Below are 20,844 nucleotides of genomic sequence, written 5' to 3' on the forward strand. Positions count from 1 at the left end.
CATTATTTTAATGCCAAATAATTCAAACCTAACCCTAGTGGAATGCTATAAATAGATAGTGAAGGCTTCAGGAAAATTACACTTAAATTTTCTACTTTTTCATTCAGAAAAAACTGAGCTTTCTCTCTCCCTATCTTTGGCCGAACCCACTCTCTCTCTCTCTTCCTCATTGAGATTTCGAAATTCTTAGTGTAAGAGTAGTGCCCACACACAGCAAGTGATACCTCAATCATAGTGAGGAAGATCGTGAAGAAAGACTTTCAGCAAGAAGGAGTTTCAGCATCAAAGATTCAGAGAAAGAGATCCAGGTTCAGATATTGATAATGCTCTGCAATAGAAAGGAATCAAGGGCTAGATATCTGAACGGAAGGAGTCATTTAATTCCGCTGCACCCAATGTAAGGTTTCCTAAACTTTATATGTGTTTATTTCATCGTTTTAGAAAGTTCATATTTAGGGTGTTAATCAACATACTTGTGAGTAGATCTAATATCCTGGTAAAATAAATTCCAACACTTCCCCACATAGTTATATTATAACACCTAGATCATTGAAGAAGACTATGTAGAATTGGTGCTTCGATTTGGGTTCTATGCAGATTCGGAATCAATGATTGATAATAATTTACGACAGAAAGGAACAAAGTTTAGAAAATGGAACGGGAAGAGTCATATTCCACTATGATACAATAACTCTAAGTATTCTAATAATTACACATATAATTTTAAGGTTTTAGATAACATGTTATAAGAAATTATTATTTATATTAAATATTAATTTACATGAAAAAAAAATATGATCCTTATTATTGGACTTATAAGGATCAATACTTTTTCTAACTCCTAGTCAAGTTTGCTAGAGTTCTTAAGTCTACTTTTCTGTTCCAATGATTTCGATCATTAGATGATTTATTTCCCCTTACGCTTATGTATGTTATGTCAAAAAGTTCAATTTTATTATTATTATAGTTTTAGAATTTAGAGGATGATATAGTGAAAATGACATATATTTATTATAACAATTAAATACCACTTTCATAAAATGGTGTGATGCCTTCACATTACATACTTCATAAACCAAGTAAAAATAATATGATGAGTAGAGTGCATTACAAGTTATACACGAATAATTATTATTCAAACCACCGACTAAGAAACTACATTTATGTTGTCGCTACTAGTGGTGATGGTATCCAAACAAGGTGATTTGTTGGGAGAAAATGGCATATTGGGGAGGAGACACCTGGCTTGACTCTGAGTAGTTGAAATAAGATGAAAGTAGGATCCCAGTGAGAAGTGTCCATGTGGCAAATGGCAACTGCTTCTACATTATTTCCATTCTTGCCACCTAACGATGCTTGAAAAACCTTAGTCTCTGTCCCAAAGTGGTGGCAAAGGAAAATTGCGTAAGGATAAGGCACAGGATGACAAACCACCACCTTAGGGGCTAAAACCTCTTTAGGAACTTCTAAGATAGTGTAGTTTTGTGTAAGAGCGGTAGACATTGTTGGATGGGTGGTTGATAGAAGATTGAAATTAACCTCAGAACCAAGGATACTGTGAACAAATTCAACCATGGACTCCAGAGAGGTAGCGCATGACTTGATCTCACTCTCAATGGGTTTAATTCTACAATCTTTGATGGTTTCTTCCATGTCTCTGGCTTGAGAAGAGCCATCTATGATTGAGAAGAGTTGGAGAAGGTTGGGGAGTTGGGAGAGTGAGAATGGTATAGAGTCAGCTACTTCTTTTGGTAAGAAGCGAGAATGTTCTTGGATGGGAAAATTGAGGGCCATGACTTTTTTTGCACTCAAGTCATCTGGGGTAAAAAATCCTTGTTTAAAAGCTTTTGCACGATCACTATCTATTGAAGACTGTTGTATATCATTTCCATGGCCAATGTGCTTGTCACCAACATTATTTGATGATGAAACTGCATGGATATGCTTGATGTAAGGCTTTTCATTCGTCTGCTTAGCATTCCCATATTGAGTCATGTAGGGAAGTTCATTCTTCTGTTCAAATTTTCCATATGATGTGATGTAAGGCTTTTCATTCGTCTGCCTAGCATTCCCGTATTGAGTCATGTAGGGAAGTTCATTATTCTGTTCAGCTTTCCCATATGATGTGATGTAAGGCTTTTCATTCGTCTGCTTAGCATTCCCGTATTGAGTCATGTAGGGAAGTTCATTCTTCTGTTCAACTTTCTCATATGATGTGATGTAAGGCTTTTCATTCGTCTGCTTAGCATTCCCGTATTGAGTCATGTAGGGAAGTTCATTCTTTTGTTCAGCTTTCTCATATGATGTGATGTAAGGCTTTTCATTCGTCTGTTTAGCATTCCCGTATTGAGTCATGTAGGGAAGTTCATTCTTCTGCTTAACTTTCCCATATGATGTGATGTAAGGCTTTTTATTCGTCTGCTTAGCATTCCCGTATTGAGTCATGTAAGGAAGTTCATTCTTCTGTTCAACTTTTCCATATGCTGTTATGTATAAATGGTCATTAGTCTCTTCAATATTCTTATATGTAGTTGTGCATGGGCCTTCAATCTTCTCTTTATCTTTTCCATGATACCTAGTGTAATGTTGATTTATTACAGCATCACCATGCTCTTTTTGCTCTATTTCACTAGTTTTAGGACCATATCCAGCTATGTAACCTTGATGATTATTTACAAGATCATCAGACACCTCTGCCTCTCTAGCTCCAGGACCATATCCAGATATGTAACCTTGATGGTTGTTAATGAAATCATTAGACACTTCTTTCTCTTTCTCAATTTCTCTAGAACCATATCCAGATATGTAACTATCACGATTATTTATGACATCATCAGACACTTCTTCTCTTTTCTCACTAGTTCGAGGAGCATATCCAGAAATATAACCTTGATCACGCTGTTGAATATTCCTTACGCCACTAGTGCAAGACTACATTAATTAGAAAGTAAGTTATTTATTGACATTAAATACATGTAAACAAATAAATATATACAATTGAAGTCTACATACATCTAATTCTCCTTAATGTAATATATATCCTCGCTCTAGAGATGTCAAAAATTTGTAAATAATGTAAAAACTCATTAGAAGTTGTGAGCATTTACATTAGACAATTTAGCTATTAGAAACAAGTAATTTGTTTAGTTGCAATACAAGCAAATATATAAAATTACTAATGGATGCTACATATAAATAAATATAAGGTACATATATAGTTTTTTCCAAATTGTCCTACTCAAATTTAAAAAGTGATAAGTCACACAAGCAAAAATAAAAGTCAATGTTGAAATGATCATCAAAATTATTCCTTTCTTTAAGTACTATTGCAAGATAAAAAGATAAGATTCTAATAAAAGTGATTTAAAAATAAGAATGTACTTATTTTATATTAAAACTTGCACAATCAAAAATTTGAGAAAAAATTACAAAAATATATTAACACGAAAAAAATATTTATTTTTACTTTTCGTATTATAATTTATTTATATTTGTATTATAGTTATTAATTTATTTATTTTTGGTTATTTTTTAATTTTCGTGATGTTGATTTTTCATTATTTTTCTTTCTTTTTGCTGAGTAGTCTTTTATATCAAATCTACAATATTTAAATTTTATAAAAGAAAATAATATAAGATGATGAATATAGGGATTATTTCACAAATACACAAAAATAACAAAAAAGTTACAAAAATATAGTTTTATGGAATTTTAAATATTTTTACGATTTTTTTGATTATATTTACAGAAAATACGGTCTTTTAATATTGTACTCTTGTTCAATTGTTGTTAATTTTTTATTATCTGTATGTTATTTTTTGTTGTTGTTTTGATGTTATTTAGATGTTATTATCATGTTACTTTTTATGTAATTTTCTCATTGTTTTCGTATTGTTTTTATGAAAAACCATAAAAATATAAAAAAAAAAATCTTTAAACGTAAAAATATAATTTTTTTTTAAAAAAAAATAGTGTCATATGTAATTATTCCATGAATATAAGGACATTATATAAATTATATAATTAATTATTAATTTACAAATATTAATAAAAGAAAAAAAAATGTACATGTCTTTATGTATCTCAATCTAATTTCAAATTGAATAATTTTATTACTATTATTATTATCAATATATATAAAAGGGAGGTCTTAGACATTAACATGACACTTTATCATTTCTCTAAATAGTATTGTATGCCCTCTCCTTATTAATTCTTTTATTTTTTTTTATTAAATTTATAAATATTATTAATTATTTAATTAAGAAAATATTTACATATATTTTTTAAAAAAATCATACATATTCTTTTAATATATATATTTATATATAATTACATATTTGCTAACCAGAAAAATAAAGGTGATTGACGATTTTTATTTATTATTAGTGTAGTATTGATGATTACTACTCGTATAATATTACTAGTGTAGGGCACGTGCGTTGCACGTACTCCTACAATCTTAGTGGAAAATGAATGAAAAGTTAATTAGAGACTAAGAACATCTCTAATGGAAAACTATAAATGTAGTGTATTGTCATTTTTTTGAATATTTTATTAAAATTTAATTTTAATAGTGATTTAAAATATGTGCAAAATTTGACCAAAACTAAAAATTGTACCAAATTTGCACAAAAGATAGCATGAACTAAATTTTAATCCACAATAAATATCACATTTTTTAATTACCTCTTTGACATTCATTAATACTATTCATTAATAAAAAAATTATATTTATAAGATATTAAAATAATATAATATAATTAATTGTTTTGTATATTTTCAATGAACATTAATGATAGTATTAATTTTATAGCTAATTTGCACATTGGAGTACAAATACAAAAATTGAGCTAAATATAGTTTTATAATATATATATATATATATATATATATCTTAGTCAAATTTAACCCAAAATATATACCATCTATTAAAAATGGTGTAAGCTAATACTTAAAAGTTAAAACGAATCAATGTTTCCTATTTTTTTCTTATAAAAAGGCAATCCAAAAACAACAAATCTGACTGATAGAACATCCTGCTACAAGTTTTTTCACGAATAAACATCTTATATAGTGAATATATATTACATTTACATTACACAATATTATCTATATGAATGAGCTTGACTATAATCATGCAAAGAGGTCAAAGAAGGTGACATGTAACACAGTAAATGAAAAAATAGTGTGTTAATATTATCCTCCAAAGTAGTTGTATGTAATAGTATTGGAGACTGGAGATAACCACAAGTTAAAGACTTTGATCTTTGATCTTATGATATGAAAAGTCCATCTACGCATCTAAAAGATAGTAGGTTTTGGAGAACTAATTAATGCTAAACAATGACACGATATATGTTTCTCTTATAACACAGTATAACTTAAATTCAATAAATCAATGGAACAAAACTTAAATAAAATAAAAGAAAATCAACACAAATAAGTTGTTCCTTATTTTCCGTAGAAACATATACAACATATATAGTATACCTTTAATCAAATAGTTATACTATGTTTAGGTTATCATATTAAAACATACACAAATAAACTCAACAAATTCAAAACACATCAAACCACTAAATTAATTGGGAGAATTTTCAATAACAAAAACAAAATATAATATATTTTTAGCTAGGGCCAAATTTGGCACACATTACATCACCGTTAGAGTTAAGTTTTAGTAAAATATAACTCGTCCAACTAACCCGAACAACCCGATTAAGAGGATTTTTTTTTTATATATATTTATATGTTTTATTATATATATATCATATAATTTATATGACTATTTTAAAATATAAATTTTAAACTAATATATTTTTTTATGGTGGTTGATTTGAACATTAAATTTAATCTATATATATTTGTCTCATTATTACAATTAACTAAAATATAATAATTGTATGTAAACAAAAAATATTAGTGGTCGGTTTGGACTGGTTAACCCGACCAAACCGACAAATTTTATTGGGTGGGTTACTATTTTTTTTTTAATTGGACGGGTTGCACTTAGATTTTTGTAACCCGATATTTATATTGAGTTGAATAAAATATAGCATAAACCGACCGACGAAAAATGAGTATGAAGTTGGCGAAGATAAATTTAAAAAAAAAATGAAATACATAAAAACTATTTTGATAAATAAAAGAAAATACTATTGTAAAAAAAATATTAGTGGTCGGTTTGGACTGATTAACCTGACCAAACTGACAAATTTTATTGGGTGGGTTACTATTTTTTTTTTCTTAATTGGACGGGTTGGACTTAGATTTTTGTAACACGATATTTATATTGAGTTGAATAAAATAAAGCATAAACCGACCGACGGAAAATGAGTATGAAGTTGGCCAAGATAAATTTTTTAAAAAAATGAAATACATAAAAACTATTTTGATAAATAAAAGAAAATACTATTGTAAAAAAAAAATATTAATGGTCGGTTTGGACTGATTAACCCGACCAAACTGACAAATTTTATTGGGTGGGTTACTATTTTTTTTCTTAATTGGACGGGTTGGACTTAGATTTTTGTAACCCGATATTTATATTGAGTTGAATAAAATATAGCATAAACCGACTGACGGAAAATGGGTATGAAGTTGGCCAACATAAATTTAAAAAAAAAAATGAAATACATAAAAACTATTTTGATAAATAAAAGAAAATAATATTGATAAAATAAATGTACTATAATGTCCTCTTAAAAAATTAAAATAGAAGGATAATATTGTATAATAAGCAGGAGGTGAAGAAGCCTCTTATTATATATAAGATGACACTTTTTTTTCTTTCATTATTTGTATTCTTAGATTTTTTTTATTAATCTCTAATTTTATCATAATATACTTTTCTTATTTTTCACTTATGCTCCTTTTGTTCACAAATTGATATTCTAAATTAATCTGAAAAAAAACTCAAGTAATATTAAAAACAAAAAGTTCAAGTAATATTTCAAGTATTAAATATCACACAATCACGTTTTTTCTTTAACTATCAACCATTTTTTTTCTTAAACTATCAATCATTTTTTTTTAAACTGTCAATTACGATTTTTTTCTTTTAAATTAAGATATTTAAAAAAACTCAAATACATTTAACTTTAAACACAAATATCAAATATCACCACGCCTTTTTTTTAACAATCAATCTTGTTTTAAAAAACTATCAATCATGTTTTTTTAAAAAATAAATTAAAAAACTCAAATATCTTAATTCAACATTACTACTTCATTTCAAATCTCTATAAATATATATATATATATATATATATATATATATTCTATATAAAATGTTGCTATATAACAGAATTTTTAGTTTATGAGAAATTATTGGGTGACTTTTTTTTTTAAATAAAAAAAATAACAAAGTATTAAATGTTGTCACGTAAAGAGTTAGCATGCATGTAGTTAGTTAAACCTAAATATAATTAATCCACTTAAAGTGTTGCAATAATAATAAATTTGCTCATATTTTTATTTTTTTATTAAAAATTATTTTCAAATTTTGATATTGAGAATTAGTTAAATTTTAAATATTATTATTATGTATATTCATTTATTTAAATAAGATCCACCACAGCTTAATTATTATTATGTAGATGATGTTGGTATAGTGGCACCTACAAAATTTTGACTTAAAATATATAATAGTTGACTACATGTTGTGTATCTGTATACTTACATTCAATATAATTAATTTTAAAATTATGATATTAAAAAAAACTAAAAACTAAAATAAAATTAACATACGTGACAAGTCACGGAAAATCTATCTAGTATATATATATATATATACATATATATATATATATACTAGCACAAATTACGTGCGAGGCACGTATACTAAATTTTATGTTAGTTTTTTTCTATATTATTTGAAAGTTATATAATTAAAAATTAAAGAAAAAATATTATTAGTTATTAGGTGAGATTATTATTATGTGTATTTAAATATTATAGTTTATAATGTTGTCAATTAAAAGTGAATACCGAATGTAATATATTAGTGTTTAAGAAAGCTTGATGATTTAAATATGTTCTTAAGTTAATCCAAAAATAAATTAAAAGGTGATGTTCCAATACTTAAAGAAACATTACTTAAATGGGTGTAAGATAAAAAGAAAATTAAAAATCAATCTCTAAATTGTTGATAATTGAAGATAGCATTTGTCTAAAAATTGTAGATATATAAGAAAACTAATGATAGTCATTAGTGGATTTCAATCTTCATGTGCTTCGATAGAGACAATAGTGTAATTTTTGTATTTTGCACTTTTTATTCTAGCTGGGTCCGCATAGATGTGGATTGTCTATTTTCTTCGTTGATAAATTGAATATAGGAGTGTCGACAAAAAATGAAAACCATGTTTAATAAAAAGTGATAGTATTTAATAACAAAATACTATTAATGTAACACCCTAACTAATTTAGGCGTATTACGTGATTTTTAAACGTACTGTGCAGCTCGTTGCTAATCAACGAGGTTTATGGAAAAACGTGATTAATTAAAATTTTGCTTTTTCATTAAACTTATAAACCATTTTACCAAAAAGACTCGGGATCCCGATTTATAAAAATATTTACAAACGTTTTTACTATTCAACTTTTACAACAAAATAAAGTCGTCTAACGACATTTACAAAATCTCAGCCCTGCTGTCCCGAGGATCGTACGCTCCAGGCCTAACCGCCCCGACATGTACAATCCCATAAGCTCGCTCACGGTCCATCAGCAACTGCCTTGCCTTTACCTACACATGAACGTAAACTGTGAGTCGACAGACTCAGTAAGAAAAGCATACTAATATCATACATAAAGCCGATCGCCGTGTCCAACACGATACCGAGTCCCGCCATCGCCATGTCCAACATGGTGCCGAGCACTACCGCCATGTCCAACCTGGTACTGAGTTTTGAACGTTCAGGGGACGGTACTATTGACACGTAACAACCTGATCGGTCGAACCGGTCATACTCCGGCTGCTGGTCATACTCCAGCCTGTACCGACGTGTTACTATATCCTCCTGATCGGTCGAACCGGTCATACTCCGGCTGCTGGTCATACTCCAGCCTGTACCGACGGGATACGTCAATAGCACGGAACCACCAACCCAGTGTCAGCCTGATCGGTCAAACCGGTCATACTCCGGCTGCTGGTCATACTCCAGCCTGTACCGACGTGACAGGGTTGGGTGGTTCGAAGCCTAAATACATATCTAATGTAAACTAACAGGCTTCCTACATGCACGCTAAACATGTAATCTACATATGCATACTGTTATACTAATCTCACTACAAGAAAATGGGTCATTTACCTACAAACAATAAGTGTAGGTACAAGTCTGCTAATGTAGGGAAAGATCTTTACCTACAAATAAACAAATAATTTACAATTGTAGGTAAAAGATTGTGGAGAAAGATCTTTACCTACAATTATTTCTATCTGTAGGGAAAAAAATTGGTGTACCCCACTTGTCTTAGTTGATGATGATGAGTTAGCAAGTGATGTGGATTATGAAGTGTCATCTTATGTGGCAGCTGACATGGATTGCCACATAGGATGCATATTACATATGTGTCATCCACATGTCAACTCATTATTAGGCCACATGAGAACATGTGGCATATTTTAATGTCCATGTGGCACATTATGATATGTTCACATATCACATTCTAATAGGCTCAAGTGGCAAAATATCATAAGAACATATGGAATATTAGAGGATCACGTGTCAAAATTGTATTGAGCTACCTAACTAATATTATGTGTATGTAAAAATATTCTTAAGTGTAGGCAAAGAATTATCCAAAATAATATTAATTTTCTTATAAATAATTAAATAAATACACTATAACAATAAGAATAATTAGTTCATTCATTAAAAATAATGACAAAATAGCTAATTGAGCTCAATATTCATGTTCCAACATTTGATAAAGTTCAAACCATTTTAAAAATTCAAAATAATAAAATAAAATGTAACAAAACTTAGCTATCATATTGTTGCTCTTGTATTTCAGATGAATCTCTATTACGTGCACCTGATGCTTGATCATATGGAGGTACATTAGGTGGAGGCATGAGATTGTTATGGTGAAGAATGTCTATGACAAGGCTAAGTCGTTCATTAGTACTATCAAGACGGTTATATGCTTCATTAAGTTTTTGGAGTAATTCTTCATATGTTGGATGATCAGGTTGGGTAGTATTGTGTTGTGAAGTACCACTTGCACCATTAAAAGACCGCCCCCACCCTCGCAAGTGTACAGAACGACGTCCAAGAATACGTTCCATAATATTTTTATCAGACAACTCTTCTGGAGTGTGTTGATCCCTTAAAGCTTTCATTTCATTCTAAGTATATAATTTTATTAGTTAGTATTTAAACATCATAAAACTTATCAAAATTGTAAATTTAATAAATAAATTACTTACATATAATGTCTCAACATCTGGTCCAGTCCATCCCTTTTCCATATCATAATGTTTCAAACGCCATGTTTCAATTTGACCTGTGGAAGAAGCTAAGTCCATTCCACGTCGAATGTGGTGTCGTGGTGTAGAGACTGATCCATTTCTTGATTCCCACTTCCTTTTAGATCAGTTGTTAGTATTCTTTAATGCTCTTTCCTAAAATAAATAAATAAATAAATAAATAAACTAATGAGATGTAACAATAATTTAAAAGACAACAATACATTAGATTATTAACACAGTGATTGTAGTTGAAACATAAAGTAAGAGGTTGTTTAGTGATATAATTAGAGCTTCTTCAAAACTTTTAAAAATTAATCAATGAACAAATTGAATAATAAAAAAAGTTTCTCATTGGTATAACCTATGTTAACCATATATCCAATAAAAATGACAGCATTTAGAAAAATTAGACTATTCATTTGTCCCAATGATACAGGAAGACGAGTGAACCTCCAAGCAGATGATACAAATAATACAATAACTAAGAGGATAAAATGAAAATCAATAAGAACAACTCATAATGACATAAAATACCAATAAATTTTATTTTTGCATATTTAATTTCAACTAATAGAAATGACATAATTAATTTAAGTCCTATCAGATTAGTTTAACATTACATATAACAAAGCCAAAAAATAATTGAAGGCCAAAGACAGTTTCCAAATAGCAAAGCCAGAGAGAATATATATACCATGGGTGTTAGAGACATATATATGTGTTATCTTATACTATATGAGCAGAAAATGAAACTAATTTATCTAGATTCAACATATTGAAGAAGAAGAAATAAGAAAAACTCTAAACAACATCAAATTAAATTTGCAGTCAATAATTTCAATATAATTACCTTAAATTCAGGGGTGCACCAACGATCACACAATATCTCCCAATCTTCTTGGTGGTCATCTTTTAGATCTGGATGTCGCTTTCTCTTGGCCATCTCAACATCCTCTTCTCCTCCAATTTCTTTAAAATATGAATGTAACTTATATTTGTGACTCCTCCAAGCTTTTCTCATTTGCTCATCAATACACTTTATAGTTGTTTCATCAAGCAAATCAATATCATATGTTTCCTATAAATATAAAATACAATTAATTTTGAATTTAAATATTATATTTAAATATATATATATACATTGAACAGTTTGGAGTCTGTCGGAGTGAGTAAATTTTTTGATAAAATTCAAAATGATTAATATTAGGTTGGTAAGAAAATTATTTTTAGCACTGCTTCAATAGAGAGCAATAAAAAAGAATCCCAATATAATAATGAACATAAATACATAATGACAAATATTGTATCATTTAGCCCTATAAACTTTTAATTCAGTCTTAATAGAAAAGATATCCAAAAATAACTTACCAAAAGATAATGTCGCAATGGTGCTCTAATTTCCTCAGGAACCAGTCTCCAATCCTTGTAATGAAATGAACCATGATTACGAACAATAAATCCAATGTCATTATTAAATCTCTCAGCATTGGTGCAAATTGGTTGACGACACTCCTCATCAAAAGTGACAGGCAACTTTCCATTAGCCGATGCCTTCGCAATGCTAGCAGTTTTCACACCACGAGTAAGCCCACGTGATTTATTAACAGATACAGATTGTCCTACATTGATTTTTTTTTTCAGTAAAAATAATTAAAATTCAAAACAACTAAATGTAAAATATATTAGACATACCTGATTGTGTTTGAGAAGCAACACTATCATCTTGACTATGTCCAGTAGAGTGTGTGGTGCATTCAGGTGGTTGAATATGTGCAGTAGACTCTGTGATAGGTCCTATATTGGAATATATGTTTTTTTTTAAATATAAAACAATTATAATTTAAAACAACTAAATGCTAAATATAATAAAGATACTTGATTGTGTTTGAGAAGCAATACTATCATCTTGAGTCTGTCCAAGTTGTTGACTCTCTCTAGTGGAGTGTGTGGAGCATCTAGGTGGTTGACTGTGTACAGCAGAATGTGTGGTGGATCTTGGTAGTTGACTTTGTACATTAGAACGGGTTGTGCGTCCAATTGGTTGACTCTGTAAAATAGAGTGTGTGGCGCATTCAGGCAGTTGATTCTGTATAGTAGAACAAGTGGTGCGACGTCCAGGTGTCATAACATTAATAGTCTGATCAATGTGTGGGTTATGTGCAGTAGAACGAGTGGTGCAACGTCCAGGTGCCATGGAAACAATTCTTCATATAACAAAACAATATAAAAGATATTAAGAGTATTGTGGACTATGAACATTAAGAAGATAGTCCCATCATGGAATATTAAGATTTATATAACAATATTAAGATTCATATAACAATTTAAAATATTAAAATTTATTAAGATAACAAACTAGTAACATATATTTGATAAAACTAACTATGAATTAAGATTCTCCACTATTATCAAATTCCATGTCAAGTATGTCATCATCACTTGAACAAAATAACTCATCATCACTTGACAAAACTATGTCATTATTGAAGAAGATAGTCCCATCATCAAAATCTTCATCATGTTGATCCTCCATGGATTGATTATGGTTGTTTATATTCAGCTCACTAACCAGTTCATCTGCAAGAGCTAATGGAGCAACATCTTGTCGAACTAAAGAAGAACTTACAACCAAATCCTCAATAGGTCGAAAAGGAGGCAGCTGAAATGATTCTTCCTCTTGGAAGACATCATTATTTAATGATTCATTTTCAATATTACACATTTCAGGAATCTCATAAATTGATCGATGATTAACTTTTTGAACGATTCTCCAGTTTGAATGACGACTCATATCAAGCAAATAAAAAACTTGTTGTGCTTGAGAAGCCAAAATAAATGGGTCATCAGGATACCAATCACTAGATGTATTTATGGATGTTAAATTATGTTCAACCTGAAGGAATCTCCCCTTTGGATTGGAGTTATACCACTTGCAGCGAAACAAGTACACTTTTCGATCGAAAAGAAATGACAATTGTAAATCTCAATCAAAATTCCATAATATGTGATATACTCATCGTCATGATCACCTTCAGTGCAAACCCCAGAACATTGTGTTTGAAGAGTGTCATCACGCTTTTTACATCGAAATCGAACACCATTTACAATACAACTTTGATAACTATTGTATCGTTCAAGTGGACCTTGAGATATAGAGTATAAATCATCATTGACAAGTGGCGATTTTCGTAGTCGCATTTGAGAAATCTACATGAGGAAAGAAAAGTAGTAAAGAAACAAAAATAACAAGAAATAAGTAAGAAATCATCAATGACAGTCTCTCACCTTTGTCTTAAACCAAGACAAGAATTCTTCTTTTTGGTGATTTGCAACTTCTAATTCTGAAAGACCTCTTTGTTCCAACAATTTTCGATGTTCACTAAATATAAAATTAATAATTATCAAGGAGTGAAGTTTATATTGTAAAATTTAAGAAGGATAAGAATTAATAGAGTTATAACTCACTCAAGATAATCTTGAATATCATTGATAGAATTATTCAATATATACCATTGAATAACTTTTCTCCAATTTTGTAATAACTCGACGGATGATGCACCTAATGGGCGAACATTGGAATTGAAAACATCCAAAGTATGATTTGTAGAAGGTAAATCCCAATTACGCTCTGGCCTTGTAAGTCTTGTCTCTATGTTTGATACATATATTGACAAGAAAGTTACAGCTTCATCTACAACAAAGGCTTCAGCAATTGAACCATCAGGTCGTGCCATATTCCTCACATATCGCTTATACAAACCCATATGGCATTCGGTTCCAAACATCCATCTGGAAGCAATGGGACCACCTAATAACACTTGATTTGGCAGGTGGACACAGAGATGAACCATTATAGTGAAAAATGAAGGGGGAAATATCTTCTCCAACTTGCATAAGATTATTACGATTCCTCCATTAAATTCTTCAATGTCACAAGTTCGTATAGTTTTTGCACAAATTTTTTGAAAGAATTGACATAATTCAATCAAAGTACCACGAATAGTCTTCGTTAGAAAAGGAAGTAATGCAACTGGTAATATCTTATGAAGTAAAACATGACAATCATGAGTTTTCATTCCAGCTAATTTGTCGTTATCTGTTACACATCGACTTATATTTGAGGCATATCCATATGGCAATCTAACAGTTTGAATGAATTGACAAAATTCCTTACATTCTTCTTTCGTCAAAGTATAGCTAGCATGAGGTTTTTCAAACTTGTTAGAAGATGACTTCTTTAGCCAAAGCTCTTCACGAATCTTCAAGATTTCTAAGTCTTTACGAGCTTTCAAATTGTCTTTAGATTTACCTTCAATATCTAAAAGTGTACCAATAATGTTATCGCAAACATTTTTCTCTATGTGCATCACATCAAGATTGTGACGTAATAAGAGTTTTGACCAATATGGCAACTCAAACAATACACTCTTTTTACACCAATTTAGCTCATTCTCTCCACGCTTACGTTTTCTAGAGGAATTACTTGGTGCCTTACCAGATGTGCGAATAGGAACCTCATCCAGCTGCCGTAAAATGTCATCACCTGTAAAATCTCTAGGGGGGCCACGTAATTCAGTAGATCCATCATATTCTTTACTCTTTCGCCAAGAATGGTTTATATTTAGATAACAACGATGTCCCATGAAACATTGTTTGTAAGTTATTCTTCTATATCGTGTATCTCCTAAACACACAGGGCATGCTAATTTACCTGCAGTGCTCCACCCCGACAAATACGCGTAAGCTGGAAAATCACTAATTGTCCACAAGACTGCAACTTGAAGTCTAAATGAACATTTCTCATATGAATCATACGCCTCGACACCCTCCCATAGTTCTTTAAGCTCTTCAATGAGCGGCTTTAAGAACACATCATAATCTTTTCCAGGTGATTTTGGACCTGGTATTAATAATGACATGAGATAGTTTGTTCCATTTGTGCTAGCCCAAGGGGGCATGTTATATGGAATTAATATTACTGGCCACAAACTATAGGTTGATGTCATGTTTGAAAAAGGGTTAAATCCATCGGATGCCAAACCCATTCGTACACTCCTTGAATCTACTGCAAACTCAGGATATACTTCATCAAAATGCTTCCAAGCCAAACCATCAGCAGGATGACGCAATATTCCATCTTCTTCTTTGCGTACCTCTTTATGCCAACGCATATCCTTAGAAGTATGCTTAGAACTAAATAATCGCTTAAGTCTATCTTTTATTGGAAACCATCTTAATCGTTTATGTGGGATTTTGTTTCGAACATAACGACTAGTATTGCATATAGGACAGAACAAGGCATTTGCATGCTCACCATAGAATAATGCACAATCATATTGGCAAACATCAATTTGCTCATACCCTAATCCTACTTCACAAAGAAGCTTCCTTGTCTGGTAATAGTCATCCGGGAAATGATTGCCATCAGGTAATATATCTTTCAAACACTTTAGAAGGTCATCGAATGCTTTATCAGTCAATTTGTTAAGCACCTTCACATTCATCAACTTTACAACAGCACTTAAGACAGAAAAGTTTTTACAATTTTCATATAAAGGCTTCTGAAGAGACTCGAATAATGCATCATACTTGTCACCCCCATTATGTTGGAATTTAGTATTAGTGAAATCACTAGTTGGACCAATGTCAAAGTACTCACCACCAATAGCATCATGTAGACCTCTAGCTAAATTGTCATTTTCATTATCAACTTCCTCACTATCAAATAACTCTTTATTTTGTACTTCCTCTAGTTGCTCACCATGGTGGTACCATTTAGTGTAAGTACATAGAAAACCATGAGTAATCAAGTGCAGCTTGATCACCCGCATAGATTGTGATTGCTTGTTTACGCATCGACAACAAGGACATAGCACATTCCCTTTAGAATCAACAAATTGCTTTGCTATATCTATGAATTCAGTAATACCAGTAGCATATTCTAATGACAGCCTATCTGGATTGTTGATCCAACGACGATCCATGTTTACCTCCTAATTTTCAACATTATAAATATATTTAACAAAAATAGAGACTCAATAAGCATCACTAACTTAAAATTTTATGAATTATATTTTATGATTCATTTATCTTATATTTAATTATTTTTTTAAAAAATTAACACTAGTAAAAATATACAATATAAAAGCAACACTTTAATCGATAACTATAATTGTATTTTAGTATTTATTTATTTGAACTTGAAAATTAGATATATATAATTTTAGACTATCATCACATATGGACTATAATAATACAAGTGGCTAACACTAACACACTATCATCAAAATAAAAATATATGCTTTTTTTCTAACTTTTAGTCTTTCATATAAATTTCAACTTCACTCTCGTTTTTCTATACAAAACAATATATTATTCACAATTGGAAAGATAAATCAGTAAAAATAAAAATACATTTAATGAATTTCAATTTCAATCTCATTTTTCTATACAAAACAATATATTTTTCACAATTGGAAAGATAAATCAGTAAAAATAAAAATACCTTTAATGAACTGATCACCACCGGTACTAAGGGAGGTAAAATAGGAAGTGATGACAAGTACTCTGAATAATAGCTTTAAGAAACCAGAAGTTAGTGATACGACATCCAGTACTCACTCAATGATCTACACTCAAATATATTTCATTATGATAATATTCACAATAAATTTGCTAAATACATATATATATAAGTTCATGATGTCACAAAACAAACAACCAACTGCAATAAAATGGTTAGTAGCCACCCAACAACAGTAACTACGAAGCTAAGCGACAACACAAAGCAAAACAATCCTCAGCTCTTCAGGTAGTATAACTTAAATAAAAAATAATGCAAAGACATTCTTCTAGATATGTGAAAACAACATGAGTTTACTTTGTCAGACGTACATATATAATTTTGGATTAATAATACATCAATTTTAGTAATGAAGGTATTTATCTGAATTATTAAGAATAACAAATGGCATCGAAAAATAAAATAAAAAATAAAAAATTCTTGTGCCATGAAAAACAATGGCATACTCACACAAACAAATCAACTATTACCTGAAAATTTCTATTTCTACATAAAACAGAGCATATAGAAAAATAATGTAGTTCCTATTAAAAGATTTGATGGCCAAGTAGGTAGCACACCTAGCTTAAAACAAAGTTCTATAGCTACAAAATTATTATTTACTTATCAAAAGCACACCAAAACAATCTTCTATTCAATATATATATATATAAACAATACACGGGACCCAATAGTTGAATTGCAATACAAAGAAAAAATATGGAAGAAAAGAGTAGATGGAGAGGTAGGAAAAAAAAGAACCATTTGAAAATAAAACACTAACAACATCGCAAGGCTTAAAATTTTTTTTTGGAATAGACTAAAAAAAAAAAAAGAAATGAACAAGAAATAATTTGAGTAAAGACAAAATCAAATAAGCAAATAGATAAGCATGTAAAACACAAAAAGATGAGAATAAAGATAAAATAAGCAACTAAGACAAATTGCATCACTGCAAGGTTTTTCTAATTTTAACAAAATTGGTAATACTCAACCAAATTGAAAGAAACCCAAAAAGAAAAACGAACAACACATCATAGTAATTAATGATAATTATACATAGATAGTAATATATATATGTTCTAATACCTTGTTTTTGTCAATTTTTGTAAACTACCTTTTAATTTTGTTGAAAAAGAGAAAACTTAATTGTTCCAATATATCTTTGCTTTTTCATGTTCTACCTTTGGATTAAAACAATTGATTAACTTTTCTTATTATACGTTGGGCTAATGGGTCTGAAGAGCAATTATATCTCAATAACCAAATCATGTTGTAACCACAATAATTTTTCTCTTTAATTTAATTATTCTCTTTTTTTCGTTTATCTGCAATGATTTTTCTCTTTTGTCCCACCCCCTTTCTTTTCAATTTATCTTTTATGCATGCTTTGTGGATTTGGGATTTAGACACTAAGAACAACGAATTAAATTCCTTATTATTATTATAGTTGGTCCAACTCAAGGGAATAAGATCAAAAAATTAGAACAAAATCATATTACAGTGAGATAAAAGTTAATCAAACCTGAGAGAATAAGGAGGAAACACAAGTCACACTGAGAGAAGCTTGACGGCAGGATAAGCTTGATGACGACATTTAGACTTCAAAGGGAAATCGGAGCGAATGATCTGTAAAGAATAAGAAGAAGAAAATAATTTAGGGTAAAAAAGAATTCTTAGTTTTTTTTTTTTAAGGAAAGAGGAGCCAATGATATGTGAAAATGATGTATTTTCATTATTTTTTCCTTTAATCTATTGACACATAATCTTAAGGTATACACATGTCTAATAAATTACAGGATGAAATGTCATTTTTTATCCATGTGTGACATCTCCTTCCTATGTTGGCAGACATGTCATTTTTATTTAATTAAAAAAAAAATCTAAAAAACTATTCAATTGATCGACAACTTGTTTTTTTTCATAAAAATTTGAGCGGAAATTTTTGGCTCCAAATCAAAATAACACTCCCACAATTATATTTGTATGGAAAGTTAATTAGCTACACATATATTCATAGAAAGTAAATATAACTCCACCTGGAAATAATTCTCAGTAAGTTTACCTACAGATATTATGACGCATAAATTATTGGTATGTGAAACATATTTTTATGTACAAATATGTATTTGTAGGAAAGATATTTGTAGATAAAGGTCTGATTTCTTGTAGTGTCTTACCTGGATTCCGATTTCAGGTGTGCCGGTCAACCTGACTGGAACTGAAGCTGAACGGCGGATTACTGGCTCCTAAACCATAAAAATCACAACGCTATAAGCGACATGCTAAATCACTTCCCGGGGACTAAAACTTGAAACTAAAAGTTTCCCTATCGATAAAAAGCATGGCAATACCCCTAAAAACCCAAAAACGAGGAAAACTAGGGTTCTGAAAAATCCCCCATCCGGAAGTCCGGTTGCCCAACCGGAATTCCGGTTCTGGGAAAATCTGAACCCCCATCCGGAATTCCGGATGCTCAACCGGAATTCCGGTTCCTCGCAGGCAGCAACCAAAAATTCCCATATCTAGACCAATTCGAACCCAATTGATCCCAAACTTTCCAGACCTCCTCTATAGGTCCCAAATAACCATTCTAGAGCATCAAACCTACCCAGAAATCCCACATGCAAAATTCACCATTGAAGCTCAAGCTTTGAGTTCCAAACTCAAGCTTGAGCAAAACCAACTAAACAAGCAATCCACTAGCTTAATTCACCTTAAACTAGCATAATATTACCTCAGAAAACATTTAGAAATAACAGCAATATCACAGAACAGAAACATAACAATTTCCTTCCAAAATTCATACTTTTTCAAAGAAAACTCAAGGCTTTAACAATCTAACCTACATGCTTCTAACATAGCTTAAACAACAACAATAATCATGCTTTAAACAACTTAAATCAACAACAAAACACAGCAGAAACATCTCTCAAAAATCACATGCATTATCATCCATTTTCATCATTTTCTTCAAGGAATTTAAAGAGAAAAGAACTAGAAAACACATACCACAATAAGAGATCACTAAAGCTTGCAAACTAGGGCTTGAATCACCAAAGAAAACCAGCCCTTGCACCCCCAAGGTTCAGCCGAAAAGCAAGAGAAAAGAGAGAGAGTTTTCTATGTTTTAAACTTTCCAATTATTTTGGCTAAGTGTAAAATGAAGGAACTAAAGAATAAAGCCATATATTATTATTTAATAAATCCTTTTTCAGCCAAAAGCAATTAATTAAATAAACATTTAATTCCAATTAAAAGTCACATAAGACAAAATATCATTGGGGCAAAAAGACCATTTTGCCCCTCCATACAAAAACCACATAAAACATACTTAAGGGGTATTTTTGGGACATTCTAGATTCCCGGCCATTCCCGACATTCCCAATGTCTAAAACCCGTCCCCATATTACTAACATACTAAGTTGTGATTTCTACTGAGCCAAACGCCGCGTTCCAAAATACCGGACACCGGAAATGCGAAATAAAACTACTGATGAGATAATTATGCATATCTGAATTCCATAATAAATTATTTAAATGGCTATAAATAATTTCCTGATTAACATAAATAACTGCTAATTTCCAAATTAACTAAGCGGGCTTTACAACTATCCCCCCCTTAAAAGGATTTCGTCCCCGAAATCTAACCTGAATAACTCTGGATATTGAGCTCGCATATCTGATTCTAGCTCCCAGGTGGCTTCTTCCACCTTACTGTTTCTCCAGAGAACCTTGACCAACGCTATGGTCTTATTCCGAAGGACTTTATCCTTTCTATCCAGGATCTGCACTGGCTGT

The 20,844-nt window shown here is 30.5% G+C and overlaps 3 protein-coding genes across 6 annotated transcripts in view; all 3 read right to left on the reverse strand.

The window, feature by feature from the left end:
• Positions 1 to 995: 995 nt before the first annotated feature.
• The window catches only part of LOC115714871 (BURP domain-containing protein 17-like), a 28,684-nt gene continuing 8,835 nt past the window's right edge, over positions 996 to 20,844 (reverse strand). Inside the window, exon 2 of the mRNA XM_030643634.2 lies at positions 996 to 2,931. Within this exon, the coding sequence (XP_030499494.2) occupies positions 1,162 to 2,931 (1,770 nt within the window). The 3' untranslated portion in view covers positions 996 to 1,161. The remainder of the gene's footprint in view (positions 2,932 to 20,844) is intronic.
• LOC133037269 (uncharacterized) lies at positions 10,495 to 18,853 on the reverse strand. Of its 4 annotated transcripts, none has more exons than XM_061114213.1 (7): positions 18,569 to 18,853; positions 16,987 to 17,059; positions 12,381 to 12,685; positions 12,174 to 12,275; positions 11,850 to 12,100; positions 11,332 to 11,559; positions 10,495 to 10,634 (listed from the first exon to the last, which is right to left on the reverse strand). In XM_061114213.1, exons 3-7 carry the CDS (start codon positions 12,673 to 12,675, stop codon positions 10,605 to 10,607), a joined length of 906 nt encoding a protein of 301 aa, XP_060970196.1. In that variant the 5' UTR covers positions 12,676 to 12,685; positions 16,987 to 17,059; positions 18,569 to 18,853; the 3' UTR covers positions 10,495 to 10,604. The 4 variants fall into 4 exon arrangements, with proteins under 4 accessions (XP_060970196.1, XP_060970197.1, XP_060970195.1 ...); XM_061114214.1 differs by having other exon boundaries at positions 16,987 to 17,110; XM_061114212.1 differs by having other exon boundaries at positions 16,987 to 17,048; positions 18,569 to 18,852.
• Positions 13,717 to 16,551, reverse strand: LOC133037268 (uncharacterized). The gene is made up of 2 exons (XM_061114209.1): positions 13,947 to 16,551; positions 13,717 to 13,860 (listed from the first exon to the last, which is right to left on the reverse strand). The coding sequence occupies exons 1-2, from the start codon at positions 16,463 to 16,465 to the stop codon at positions 13,749 to 13,751; spliced, it is 2,631 nt and encodes an 876-aa protein (XP_060970192.1). The 5' UTR covers positions 16,466 to 16,551; the 3' UTR covers positions 13,717 to 13,748.

The sequence above is a fragment of the Cannabis sativa genome, chromosome 4 (assembly GCF_029168945.1).
Source record: "Cannabis sativa cultivar Pink pepper isolate KNU-18-1 chromosome 4, ASM2916894v1, whole genome shotgun sequence".
Lineage (NCBI taxonomy): Eukaryota > Viridiplantae > Streptophyta > Magnoliopsida > Rosales > Cannabaceae > Cannabis > Cannabis sativa.